This window comes from Dermacentor silvarum, chromosome 1 (assembly GCF_013339745.2).
Source record: "Dermacentor silvarum isolate Dsil-2018 chromosome 1, BIME_Dsil_1.4, whole genome shotgun sequence".
Taxonomy (NCBI): domain Eukaryota; kingdom Metazoa; phylum Arthropoda; class Arachnida; order Ixodida; family Ixodidae; genus Dermacentor; species Dermacentor silvarum.
Window position 1 is genome coordinate 383,100,127 of NC_051154.1, and position 13,350 is coordinate 383,113,476.

Consider the following 13,350-nt stretch of genomic DNA (forward strand, 5'->3'; position numbering starts at 1 on the left):
ACCAAGAGCGTCCACTTCTTGATGCTCGTGTGTTTTGGTAGCTCCGGAGAAGCCTCGTATGCTGCCCTGATGATGGCGCTCACTTTGGTCATCTTGGCCTTTTTAGCCTTTGAAAAGGGAGGCGAGTCAATGCTGCAAGCTGGATCCTCTTCGTACTTGCCAGAGAAGTCATCCTTGATGGATGCTGCACAGGCGTCCTCGGCACCCCAAATGACGATGTCTTTAACGCTGTCGAGTGTGCTGTATATGCAGCATCATTTAAAACCAGTCTGAATCTCAGCTGGCAGGCCCCCTCGCACATTCTTAACCCATGTTGAGACTTTGCTTGTCTCCAATGATGGTCCCCAAACATACTTTATTAGATTTCTTAATACTAGTTTTGCTTTCTACTTTGTTGTGTATATTTACTACAGGTTACAAATAATGTACTAGTAAAGCAGGCGCCCATGTGCTGTTTGAACCCAGGCATGGCAGAGGAATGCCATTGCCTCGGTACTTTTGCTAGCTTTTTTCATGAATATAGGTAGAAATTTGTTGGTAACATAGATTGAGTAGCTTCATTTATTTCGAGAAATAGTACCTATGTACAGTAAATACAGTATTTTTGTTTGCATGTATATGATGGCTGCGTGTGAATTACTGTGCAATAAAACTTTGAAACCATCAATCAAAGGTGTATTTTCTATTTAGGAACTGTCTGACAGCATAATCAAGCATGCTTGATGACGCCACTAGGGATCGTATTCTCGGAAAATCACATTCGGAGGTAGTTTCACTTTTGCGAGAATCGGCACTGCATGCCTGCGCACAAGCGTCGGGAAAATGCAAGAGCTTTCGTGGGCCGAGCCATGAACTCTCGCGAAAGTGAAACTATCGCTGAAAGTGATTGCCAGAGAATACTGCCGCAATTGCGGCCTGTCGGAATAGAATGTTCCGACAGGATTACAAACCGACAGGCTGAAACCGACAGGCCTACGCCGACAGGCGGACACCGACAGGCTGACAAGCCCACAGGCTTGCAGGCCGACAGGCCAAAATAACATATAGCCGACAAGCCGACAGCCTGTCGGATTTTTTGTCTGGGACGCGCCGTGGCAGGCCTTTCTTCAGGATAAACTCGACCGTCGTTTTTAGTGGCTCGACTTGAAGGAGGCGGTCAACAGACGCATGCACGTGCGTACGAGCTTGCCCTCAAGAGCGGGCATGCAAGCAGCTCACCATGATGAACAAACAACATGCAAAACTTCTGCACACATACTGCGAGTGCACTGCAGGGCAAGTGTTGTTTTATATCGAGATATGTATCGTATATGGCATGGTACTGGGGACTAAGTGAACGCAACACAGTACGGGGGGGGGTAAGCAGAATGTAAGTGGACGCAACACGTTGTTTTGTCAGGTGCATAAAGCTTCATTTGCCTGCAAAAAGTAAGACTCGCGAGTTTTGCATAATGCGGCACCACGCGTGTGTCGCTTTGGCCTTGAACGATGCATTCTGATCGGCTGTGTGGCGAGATTCTTCTTTTCGTTTGGCCCCATGTAACCGTACAGCTATTTCCGCTTGCATGCGGTAGCACATTCTTAAGCCAATGGTAAAATCCGTGCGGTATACATACCCGTAGATTAAAACATCGCCGTGACTTCCGAGTCGGTCGTAAGGCGAGAAGTCCAATAATCACAGCGCCAGCATCATGCTGTTACCAGAACGCAGGCTTAGCTCACTCAGCAAGAATTGCGTGATAACTCACTGATAACATGGGGTACTTTTTTTTTTTAATTTGACCGTGCGCTCCACTTCAGTACAATGTTCACCATTCCACGCCGGTTTGTGCAATCGACGGTACAGAAAGTGCCTGCAGGAGTTTTGTCGCAAACGCTGCGCCTATCGCTCGAGCGTTAGTTCACAGAGTCTTTTCATCGACAAAAGTGCTTGCAGTCTTTCCCACAAACAGCTAAGTGTTTCCTTTAACCAATATTCTTGCCCAGAACACAAGAAAAATTATTGATCAGCAACTCAAGCTCAGGAAATTGCCGCGGATCATGCAAGGGTTCACGCACTCACTTCGCACACCTGCCCTGTGATAGTGGCGGCGCGGCATGTAATGCAGCTGGGGCATGCCCATGTGCATAGCTGAATTGGAAAAAGGTCCATTCATTTGAGCCTATAGGCACTCATCATCATAGATTTGCAACCGTTTGCACTTTTTCACATTTGCTCTTATGATGTCACTGACGCCTACTCATGCTAACATTGATTCATGCCCGGTCATGTCAGAAATTTCACGAGATCGAAGCCGGTTGTATATTTCACTTTTTTTTCTTGACCAAATAGATATGGTGGGCACGCCATTCAAAAGCATGCAACTGAATTTTGTTTTTAACAGAACCTAACAGTTTACCAGAAAAAGCTACCAAAGACCAACTGGTGAAGGCTACATTTTCATGCGGAGTGCTTTTTCTCAAATTTGAAAGTATCTGTGAAGCAACATAAACGAAACATGGACACGTAACTATTATTACATAGTATATACAAACATAAAGGATATAAGTCGTATGGTTTCCCTTTTTAAGAGAAAAAATGCCTTCTAAAAATTTGAGAAATGCTACATTACAATATTGTACAACCGATTTCACCTTTCATTTTTCAGTGCATGAAATTTTGCCGAATTTGTGCCTGTGCGTGTAGAACTAGAAGGAAAATAGTATGCAATAACCATTTGATGGCAAATGAGTGACTACGGCTTAAGCGGTCAGGCATGGGGTTCAATGGGGGCTGGGTGGGGGAATCTTCGCGACTACATTTAAACTGCAATTACACATAAGCGGGTACGTATTAATGAGGTTTGACTGTACCCGAGTTCCTTGAGTGTAGGCAGAAATAATTACCTATGTATTATTGCAGCGTCATTGTACAGGTCATGTTTGCAAGGTACCAGTGTGTGGTATGTCCCACACAATGTTCCTGACAGACATTTTTGGTTTATATACCCCGGCAATGTGTAATGGTTACATTATGCTCTTTCGATAGCATGGGACTCCTATATTGCTTTTGAAGTCTTAAATCCTTACCTTTTATGAGACCTGGCAATTCAAGGGAAAAGTTGTACATTTTCTTTTGTAGCTGACATGGACATATTCACTGGAGAGGCCATCGATGTTGTCATCGGATCCTCAAGAGATGACGGAAAGGTAACTTTAAAAGTCATAGAACTGTTTTTTAAGGATCGATGTTACATTTACGTTCTGAAAGGGCTCGTACATTTCAGAGTGGGGAAAGAAACTGAACTATGTCCCTTTTGTTTTTCCGTTATGGATGTAAGTAGCTGTGTATGATCCACGAACTAGATTTATGGCCGAGTACCATATTTATTCAAATCTAGGCCGGTCTCACTCCTAAGCCAGCACCTGAAGGTCTGAAGCCGGTGAAAAAAGTGTTTTTCTTGAATGTAAGCCGGACAAGTTAGGGCAACAGACATAAAACGCGAACAGCATTTATTAGTCACGACCCGTCCCAGCCCATGCAGTGTTGTTGTTGCTGCTAGCCTTGTTGCTTACCTTCTTATCGTTGTCAGCATAAAAGAGCAGACAATTTTTGGTGCCATTTAGTGCACTTTAGATGCTGCACTCCTTGAAAGCATGCAATCAAGCTTCATGGTGTGTCCCATGCTGCAGTGACCCAGCTCGCCACTTGTGTTATGTGCATTTAGTACAACCTGTTGCTGTTAGCTTATACGCTTTATCACTCGGCCAGATCGCGAAGTATTTCCGCAGGCAATCCATCCTCAAAATGCTTGTTGATACAGACGTCAAGTGGCTGAGGCTGGTCCATCATGCCAACTGGTATAATAGCGATGTCCATTCAAGCTTGGGAGAGCACAGCCTTCATGCTGTCAGTAAGGTGCCCACAGTACATATCAAGGACAAGGAGACAGTTCTTGGGTGACGTTGCCATGTGATCCTAATCCACTAGTCAAACGTGGCACTCGTCATTCGCCTGTTCGCATTTGCCTGTGTGGCAGCATTTCTGGGAAAGGCTTCTTAAGCCGGCAGTGGCTTCTTCTTATAAATTATGTATGCAGGCAGCTTATGTCTATCAGCTGTGCCATGCAGCATCATGATCGCATGTTGCTTTCCGCAAGTGGCCGAGTACATGACGCCCCTTTGGTGCTGTTGTCATTGGCTTGCTACACCACAGACATACCAAAATAAATGAAAAGGGGTCAGTTTACAGCACTCTACTGCAGCCACTTTTGATTGGCTGGAGTGGCCAAGTAGAAAATCTGACCCTGGTAATATGCTTGCTCTGGTATTTTTGTCTCGCATAAATGTTTTAGTTGTGTTTATTGTTGCTTAACACTATTGCCACAATTTCCTGTGTAGAACAGTGTCCCATGAAAGCACAACTATGCTTGCTCTCAATGCATACAAATGTACGAGAAGTGTTTGCAGATCATCTGCATTTGCTGGTGGTAGTAAAATTAAGAGTGTGCAGAAATGACAGCAGTGGGATAGTGGGCATGAAGAAACAGTTCTGTGCGAGACTAGCTTGATGGCTCCTCTAACTAAGCCGCCATAAAGCGATCTCGGTGCTTGTGGAGATGGCCATTTTCGCTGCGTCTTCCAAGCCCATAAAAAAATTGCTGCCACACAGAAGAAATAACTATATAAAATGAAATTGTACTTCTACTATAAGTTAGATGGTGCACTGCGCTCGTAGTGACGCAGGTCTCCAAAACAGCGCGAGAAAACATAATTGGTGGACTAATTAATCCTTTATTATGGTAATGTCACTTGTGTGATGAAATCTAGGGTTTGACGAAAACTTGTCTGGCGAGGAAAGAACATGGCTGAATAAACATACACTCGCCAACTGAAGAACACAAAAACAACAGATTGACGTTTTGGCACTCACTACGGGTGCCTTGTTCACAATGAACGAATGCATGGTGATCTTTATTATATATGCGTTGGAAGACGTAAGGCCCTTGCGTACAACTCAAGGAGGGGGCCCCGTGTCCGGTTTATTGTGTTAGTCGTAGATTGTAGTATGCAAAATGATTCAAGAAGCTATCGGGATAATTTCTTCTCTCTTTTGATGATGAAAGCCGAATGCCAGTTAATACTGTGACCAGTCTTCTCATGATGCTCTGCTAGGGCGCTGGAAACCGTGTGTCCTTTGGCTACATCATTGCGGTGCTGCTGTAGCCTTCTTTTAAAGTTTCCCGTCTCTCCTACGTAGCACGCCTGGTAGTCCTGGCATGGAATTTTGTAGATGATGCCGGGATATTTTTCTTTTTCGAGGCAGTCTTTGACTCGGACGAGTTGTTGTTTTAGCTTGCTTGAAGGGACATGGCAGATTTGTACATCATAATCTTTGAAAATTCTTGACATTGACTCGTTCACGCTTCGTGCATAGGGGAGAGCCGCCCGTTTCCTTGTTCTCATCGGCCTGATGGGGGTTCAGCGGCACGCTTTTCTTCAGTCTTTATAAACTGGCTAGGGTAGCCATTGCTGACCAAATCCTGCGTTACTCTCTTCAACTCAGCTCTGCGTGCGTCAGTAGTCGAGCACGATCGGAATGCACGGGTGAACAGTGTAGAGGCAACAGATCGTTTGTGTCCAACGGGATGGGCCGAATAAAAGTGCAGATACTTCCCTGTGTGCGTAGGCTTCTGATAAATGCTTGTTGAAAGGCCGGATGCAGTACGCATGACTTCAACGTCAAGTAAAGCCAGGCGACCATTAACTTCTTTTTCAACGGTGAATTCTATTGTGCTTTGGAAAGCCCTCGAAGGTAAAGCCCTCACGACATTCCAGCCCGCTCCAAAATTGTTCCTGCGGTATGTCGACGATTGTTTTTCCATTATCTGCCGCTTGTACCTTTTCTGCAGCACTTGAACTCTTTCCAAAGCACAATAGAATTCACCGTTGAAGAAGAAGTTAATGGTCGCCTGGCTTTCCTTGACGTTGAAGTCATGCGTACTGCATCCGGCCTTTCAACAAGCGTTTATCGGAAGCCTACGCACACAGGGAAATATCTGCACTTTGATTCGGCCCATCCCGTTAGACACAAACGATCTGTTGCCTCTACACTGTTCACCCGTGCATTCCGATTGTGCTCGACTACTGATGCACGCAGAGCTGAGTTGAAGAGAGTGGCGCAGGATTTGGTCAGTGATGGCTACCATGGCCAGTTTATAAAGACTGAAGAAAAGCGTGTCATCAGGCCGATGAGAACAAGGAAACGGGCGGCTCTCCCCTATGCATGAGGCATGAGTGAGTCAATGTCAAGAATTTTCAAAGATTATGATGGACAAATCTGCCACATCCCTTCAAGCAAGCTAAAACAACAACTCGTCCTAGTCAAAGACTGCCTCGAAAAAGAAAAATATCCCGGCATCGTCTATAAAATTCCTTGCAAGGACTGCCAGGCAGGCGTGCTACGTGTGTTTTTCAGTTGGAGAGTGTACGTTTATGCAGCCATGTCACGTGTGTGAAGGTTTTTTTTTTTCTGTATGTGTACATTAATGTTGATGGCATAATTATGTAATCATGCAGTCCTTGGAACGCAATGCTTGTGCACATTTCTATATTGCATCTAGTGACCGCACAGATCAACCTGAAAATAAAGAGTGGTCCTACAGACAACACATGTATTTGAAATTCGGCTACCCAATGTCAAGGTAGATGTTAGTGAGTTCATCGAGCTATAGATAGCAGTGAATATTCTTGCAGATCATTGTCAATTTAACAAATTCAGCGATTGCTATTTATGCTTGGGAGATTTTTATGTGGGATTGTCTAAAAGATTTTTTTAAATTTTACTGTATAATTTCGTTCTGCTCATGCAGGTGAGCCCACTACAACTAATAAATGGCCAGAATGCCAGAAAACAGTAGAGTTGAGAAAATGCATAGTGTATATCGTCCAGTATAAAACCTGTTAGCTACAAGCTATGTATGTGTTATTATATATTGCAGGTGTATGCTGGATCCGGGCAATGAATAGAAAAGGCTGCTTGGGGGACATTGTTGCGGTCTACGTCTATGTTCTGCCGTATGGCGTCCACAACGTATTGGATGCCAGATGAGCTTAAGAACTGAAGCGTGACCGGGACTTTGTCCAACAAGTCGCGATCCAAGGGAAGGACTGAGGCCAGACCAGCCGTGACACCACAAAAGTTGTCATCCTTGAAAAGTATATGAACATACTGTTCTAATGAACTGATCTACTCATGTATAGATGGCACATGCAAATAGCCACAGTAAAAGCGAAGCTAGTGCTAAAGCACTGTGTTGCGATCATCTGCTACTGAAATATTTCATGTTAAAACTGTAGAAAGAATTTGAGGCATGTGAGTTAACATGAAAAAAGTAATCTGCAGTTTGGTTATTGAAAATGCAGCTTTGCAAAAATATTTCATTGAACCGTGGGCATATTGTTGGGAACTTGCACTGTGCATGCTGGAAATTATTGTTTAGATGCTTTCATTAATTTTGTACTCGTGATTGCTTTTCTTGCGCAGGCCTCCTCCGGATCTTCATAGGCAACCGTGTCATGCCGGAAGACGAGAAAAAAAAAGATTGAAAGAAGTGCGCAGGCAATTGGTGCAGAAACTCGCTGACGCGCCAAGAAGGTAGTGCTACTGGTACTGATTGCTACGGGGCTTGTCCCAAAAGTTTGTGCACTGAGCCAGCAAAAACGCGGCAGAGAATGTAGTGACATGAACTGCTCAAACTTCTGGGACAGACTTTGTATATTTACCTTACCAGCTTAGCACTTCTACCTTTCTTTGTGGAGTTAGTGCTTACCGTATTTACTAAAAAATAGGTCCAACATGAGTATAGGTCGACCACTATATATTGAATTAGTTGAGAAATTTAGAAAATTTTAGTTTGAATTAAGTCAGCCAATATCTTTCTTTAGCAGTAGTAGTGTAAACTTAAATTATTTCTCTTAAGGGTCTTGGGTGGTGGGTGGGTGCCTCAGTTTAGAGCTCCATTGGTCTCTGCAGCTTGCTGGGCTTGATCGAGAAGAGCTCTCTGGCTCTCTAGATTTTCGCTAGCAAGCCAAACGTCCCGGGACGCTGCCTGTTGCTTGGAATTTGTGCCGTTAGGGGGTGAATTTAGAATTTGGAAGTCGTTGCTTACATATCCACATTACAGGACGAGACTTGGCCCACCAAGGGAAGTGGCAGGGTGTATGCATCTTGTGAAGTATTTGGATGTATGGATATGCGTGGAGGACCACACAAATAGCGAAGGAACGAAAAAGATTAGGTCTATCTTAAAGAGATGGGAAGAGTGTGGATCAGAGAGCAAATGGCGATAGCCGATATTCTTGTTAACATTAAGAGGGGAAATGGAACTGGGCAGGCCATGTAATGCGTAGGATGGATAACCGGTGGATCATTGGTTACAAAATGGATACCAAGAAAGGGAAGCGCAGTCGAGGATGGCAGAAAACTAGGTGGGGGGATGAAGTTAGGAAATTTGCAGGCGCAAGTTGGAATCTGCTAGCGCAGGACAGGGGTAATGGAGATCGCAGGGAGAGGCCTTCGTCCTGCAGTGGACATAAGTATAGGTTGATGATGATGTGTGTTTGTAAGAAGAGCCAGTACCTGGCCTGTTTCCCTGTACGGTCTGGGTGTAGGTGGCTGTATTTTTGTCTCTTTGGTCTCCGAGGATGTCGTGCTGGTGGATCAGGGGTATTCCAGTAAAACACGTTGTGGGGCTAGTTGGTGCATAGCTTTCAAAAGATGAAGCGCCAACAGTGACAGCACATTAGGAAGGAACAAAGACAGGACAGGCGCTACTTGCAACTGTTTATTGTGGTCAAAGGTGGTTGAATATATAGCCATGGGGAGAGGGGGGGACGAAAAAGGCGGAACACTGATTGTATGAATGCGCACGCGTGAGAACACTGAAGATGTGCATGAAGGAAATGGCGAATCTAAAACTTATCTAAAAACACACTTTCATTTGTGTATATATTCAGAGACGGGGAGCTGACACATGTTTCCCCTCTCTTCCTAATCTGGTTGGCCTCCAACAATTCACGTGCCACAGAGTCTTTACTTTTAAACAAGATTGTAGTATCTTGAAGCCTTGCTTCACATGCTTGTTTATTTTCATTGCCGCAGGCCTTGCAATGAAGAGGCAAGTTTGAGCCATAACCATATTTCAATGAAAGCTTATGCTTCGCAGGCGATCATTAATACATCGGCCAGTTTGGCCGACGTACTCTTTCCCACACTTCAGCGGTATACGGTATACAACTCCTTCCTCACACTTCACAAAAGGATTCGTATGTTTAATGGAACACCCTGCTTTCTTAGAGTTATCAGAACCAATCAGGCGGCACAAAGTAGCAAGTTTTCGGGGTGCGGAAAAAACCACAGGAATTTTGTATTTGACAGCGACGTGTTTAAGATTGTGCGCCACTTTGTGAGAATACGGAATCACCATTGGTTTGGCTTTCTTTTCGAATGTTTGACCTTCTTCAGTGCTTCTTTTTCTTTCTTTTTTCACCTTTTTCAATAACGCCTCCGAAACTGCACTTACAACCGAACAAGGGAAGCCAGCCTTCCTCAATTTCAAAATCTGTTCGTCAAAGCTTCCTTGTGCCTTATGACAGCACGAATTTTTAAGGGCGGATTCGAGGCACATAGTGGCAATCGCACGTTTAACAGTCTTGGAGTGTGTAGACTCGTACGGCAACAATTCCTTGTGGGCACGGGGTCGATACATCCAGCAGGAACCTTCGTCAGTAAGGGTTATGTCAAGATATAAAAACTGCAAGCTGTTATCCTTGGCTAGTTCAAAAGTAAAATCTAAGCCTTTGCCGTGCTGTTTAGATTTTACTTTTGAACTAGCCAAGGATAACAGCTTGCAGTTTTTAGATCTTGACATAACCCTTACTGACGAAGGTTCCTGCTGGATGTATCGACCCCGTGCCCACAAGGAATTGGTGCCGTATGAGTCTACACACTCCAAGACTGTTAAACGTGCGATTGCCACTATGTGCCTCGAATCCGCCCTTAAAAAATCGTGCTGTCATAAGGCACAAGGAAGCTTTGACGAACAGATTTTGAAATTGAGGAAGGCTGGCTTCCCTTGTTCGGTTTTAAGTGCAGTTTCGGAGGCGTTATTGAAAAAGGTGAAAAAAGAAAGAAAAGTAAGCACTGAAGAAGGTCAAACATTCGAAAAGAAAGCCAAACCAGTGGTGATTCCGTATTCTCACAAAGTGGCGCACAATCTTAAACACGTCGCCGTGAAATACAAAATTCCTGTGGTTTCTTCCGCACCCCGAAAACTTGCTACTTTGTGCCGCCTGATTGGTTCTGATAACTCTAAGAAAGCAGGGTGTTCCATTAAACATACGAATCCTTTTGTGAAGTGTGAGGAAGGAGTTGTATACTGTATACCTCTGAAGTGTGGGAAAGAGTACGTCGGCCAAACTGGCCGATGTATTAATGATCGCCTGCGGGAGCATAAGCTTTCATTGAAATATGGTTATGGCTCAAACTTGCCTCTTCATTGCAAGGCCTGCGGCAATGAAAATAAACAAGCATGTGAAGCAAGGCTTCAAGATACTACAATCTTGTTTAAAAGTAAAGACTCTGTGGCACGTGAATTGTTGGAGGCCAACCAGATTAGGAAGAGAGGGGAAACATGTGTCAGCTCCCCATCTCTGAATATATACACAAATGAAAGTGTGTTTTTAGATAAGTTTTAGATTCGCCATTTCCTTCATGCACATCTTCAGTGTTCTCACGCGTGCGCATTCATACAATCAGTGTTCCGCCTTTTTCGTCCCCCCTCTCCCCATGGCTATATATTCAACCACCTTTGACCACAATAAACAGTTGCAAGTAGCGCCTGTCCTGTCTTTGTTCCTTCCTAATGTGCTGTCACTGTTGGCGCTTCATCTTTTGAAAGTGGATCAGGGGTTCCTCGTAGGGATCCTCGAGCAGTTTGGTCGGCCTTCTCATTTCCCTTGTGCCCAGAGTGTGCCGGGCACTACATTATTGTGTGGTGCCATTCTAGGGTGGTGCCTAGCATGCTGTGGATTTTGTGTGGAATGGTGCCCGTTATATATGAATGGACCACTGCCTGGGAGTACGTCAGGACCAATGGAGATTGTTCTTCTGCATCTTGAAAGGCCAGTGTTATGGCTGCTGCCTCCTCCGTGCAAGCCAAAGGGGTCCGAATGGAGCCAGTTATCACTGTGGACTATTGTGAATTTGTTGCCACTCTATGCACGTCCGTGTAGTATATGTCTGGATTTCTTCCATGTTTGTTTTGTAAGGTCTTTGATCGTGCTTTTCTTCTGCGTTGGTTGTGTTCCGTGCTCATGTTCTTTGGGATTGCTGAAACAAATTTTCCCTCTTCGGTATGTTAAGCAGCAAAACTGTTTCTTCCCTGCTGTATTGCCCACTCAGGGGCATCCCACCTTTTACAGCAGGACCCTTCCTAGTTCTGTTGAATTCATATGCTGTCGGTGTGCCACGACCACCACCGTGGTATATTCTTCATATGTGACGTAAATACCAAGAGCGTCCACTTCTTCATGCTCGTGTGTTTTGGTAGCTCCGGAGAAGCCTCGTATGCTGCCCTGATGATGGCGCTCACTTTGGTCATCTTGGCCTTTTTAGCCTTTGACAAGGGAGGCGAGTCAATGCTGCAAGCTGGATCCTCTTCGTACTTGCCAGAGAAGTCATCCTTGATGGATGCTGCACTGGCGTCCTCGGCACCCCAAATGACGATGTCTTTAACGCTGTCGAGTGGGCTGTATATGCAGCATCATTTAAAACCAGTCTGAATCTCAGCTGGCAGGCCCGCTCGCACATTCTTAACCCATGTTGAGACTTTGCTTGTCTCCAATGATGGTCCCCAAACATACTTTATTAGATTTCTTAATACTAGTTTTGCTTTCTACTTTGTTGTGTATATTTACTACAGGTTACAAATAATGTACTAGTAAAGCAGGCGCCCGTGTGCTGCTTGAACCCAGGCATGGCAGAGGAATGCCATTGCCTCGGTACTTTTGCTAGCTTTTTTCATGAATATAGGTAGAAATTTGTTGGTAACATAGATTGAGTAGCTTCATTTATTTCGAGAAATAGTACCTATGTACAGTAAATACAGTATTTTTGTTTGCATGTATATGATGGCTGCGTGTGAATTACTGTGCAATAAAACTTTGAAACCATCAATCAAAGGTGTATTTTCTATTTAGGAACTGTCTGACAGCATAATAAAGCATGCTTGATGACGCCACTAGGGATCGTATTCTCGGAAAATCACATTCGGAGGTAGTTTCACTTTTGCGAGAATCGGCACTGCATGCCTGCGCACAAGCGTCGGGAAAATGCAAGAGCTTTCGTGGGCCGAGCCATGAACTCTCGCGAAAGTGAAACTATCGCTGAAAGTGATTGCCAGAGAATACTGCCGCAATCGCGGCCTGTCGGAATAGAATGTTCCGACAGGATTACAAACCGACAGGCTGAAACCGACAGGCTGACACCGACAGGCCGACACCGACAGGCGGACGCCGACAGGCTGACACCGACAGGCTGACAAGCCCACAGGCTTACAGGCCGACAGGCCAAAATAACATATAGCCGACAAGCCGACAGCCTGTCGGATTTTTTGTCTGGGTAGTCTCCAACTTTCGTTTAACGTCTTTAATTTCTTTACTGCGCATGCCCGGTGGCACGCATTCTTGACAGAGTAAAAAATCTAACTGACACTGCAACTGCTTTTCTTCTTTCCTTTGGCTCATCAAGTAGCTTGTCGTTCAACTTCCATAGGTCCCAATTGAATCTCTGCTTTTCTTTTTTATTGATGGTAAGCATAACTAGGCTATGGTCGCTAAAAGATACATGCATAACACTATAGTCTCGGCACAAGGGAAGTAATGCTGTTGACACGTAGGCTCTGTCAAGCCTCGCCTGACTGTTATGCTGGTAATGTGTGTACTGAGTACTCTCAGACAGCACACATCCTAGGTCATCCAACTCTCGCTCGTGAACTATTGCATTCAAAAACAAGGCACTTCAATTGCGCACCAGCACTTTGCTTGCCCTATCTTCGGAAGTGCAAACACAGTTGAAATCTCCAAGAAAAATAATTGTCCTATCACACGAAAGGTGCACTTCAAGGTTTTCGAAAAACGTTTTGCGCTCTTGCTCTCTATTTGGTACTGAGCTATTTCGGCAGAACGAATTTCGAAGCAGTGCTGCGCAATGCGATTGTTTCAATCCCATGAGAGTTCTCTTTGACGCATTCGCTGTATGCGCAACCCTTTTTTTAAACAGATTCGCTCCGCCACTCCCTTTCCGCAAAT

At 44.7% G+C, this 13,350-nt stretch overlaps 1 protein-coding gene across 3 annotated transcripts; it reads left to right on the forward strand.

Moving 5' to 3' along the window:
- The first annotated feature begins 2,829 nt into the window (after window positions 1-2,829).
- LOC125942453 (uncharacterized) lies at window positions 2,830-12,657 on the forward strand. Of its 3 annotated transcripts, XM_049660622.1 has the most exons (3): window positions 2,830-3,189; window positions 6,981-7,197; window positions 7,526-12,657. In XM_049660622.1, exon 3 carries the CDS (start codon window positions 9,778-9,780, stop codon window positions 10,735-10,737), a length of 960 nt encoding a protein of 319 aa, XP_049516579.1. In that variant the 5' UTR covers window positions 2,830-3,189; window positions 6,981-7,197; window positions 7,526-9,777; the 3' UTR covers window positions 10,738-12,657. The 3 variants fall into 3 exon arrangements, with proteins under 3 accessions (XP_049516579.1, XP_049516578.1, XP_049516580.1); XM_049660621.1 differs by having other exon boundaries at window positions 6,981-12,657; XM_049660623.1 differs by lacking the exon at window positions 6,981-7,197.
- The last annotated feature ends 693 nt before the right edge of the window (window positions 12,658-13,350 follow it).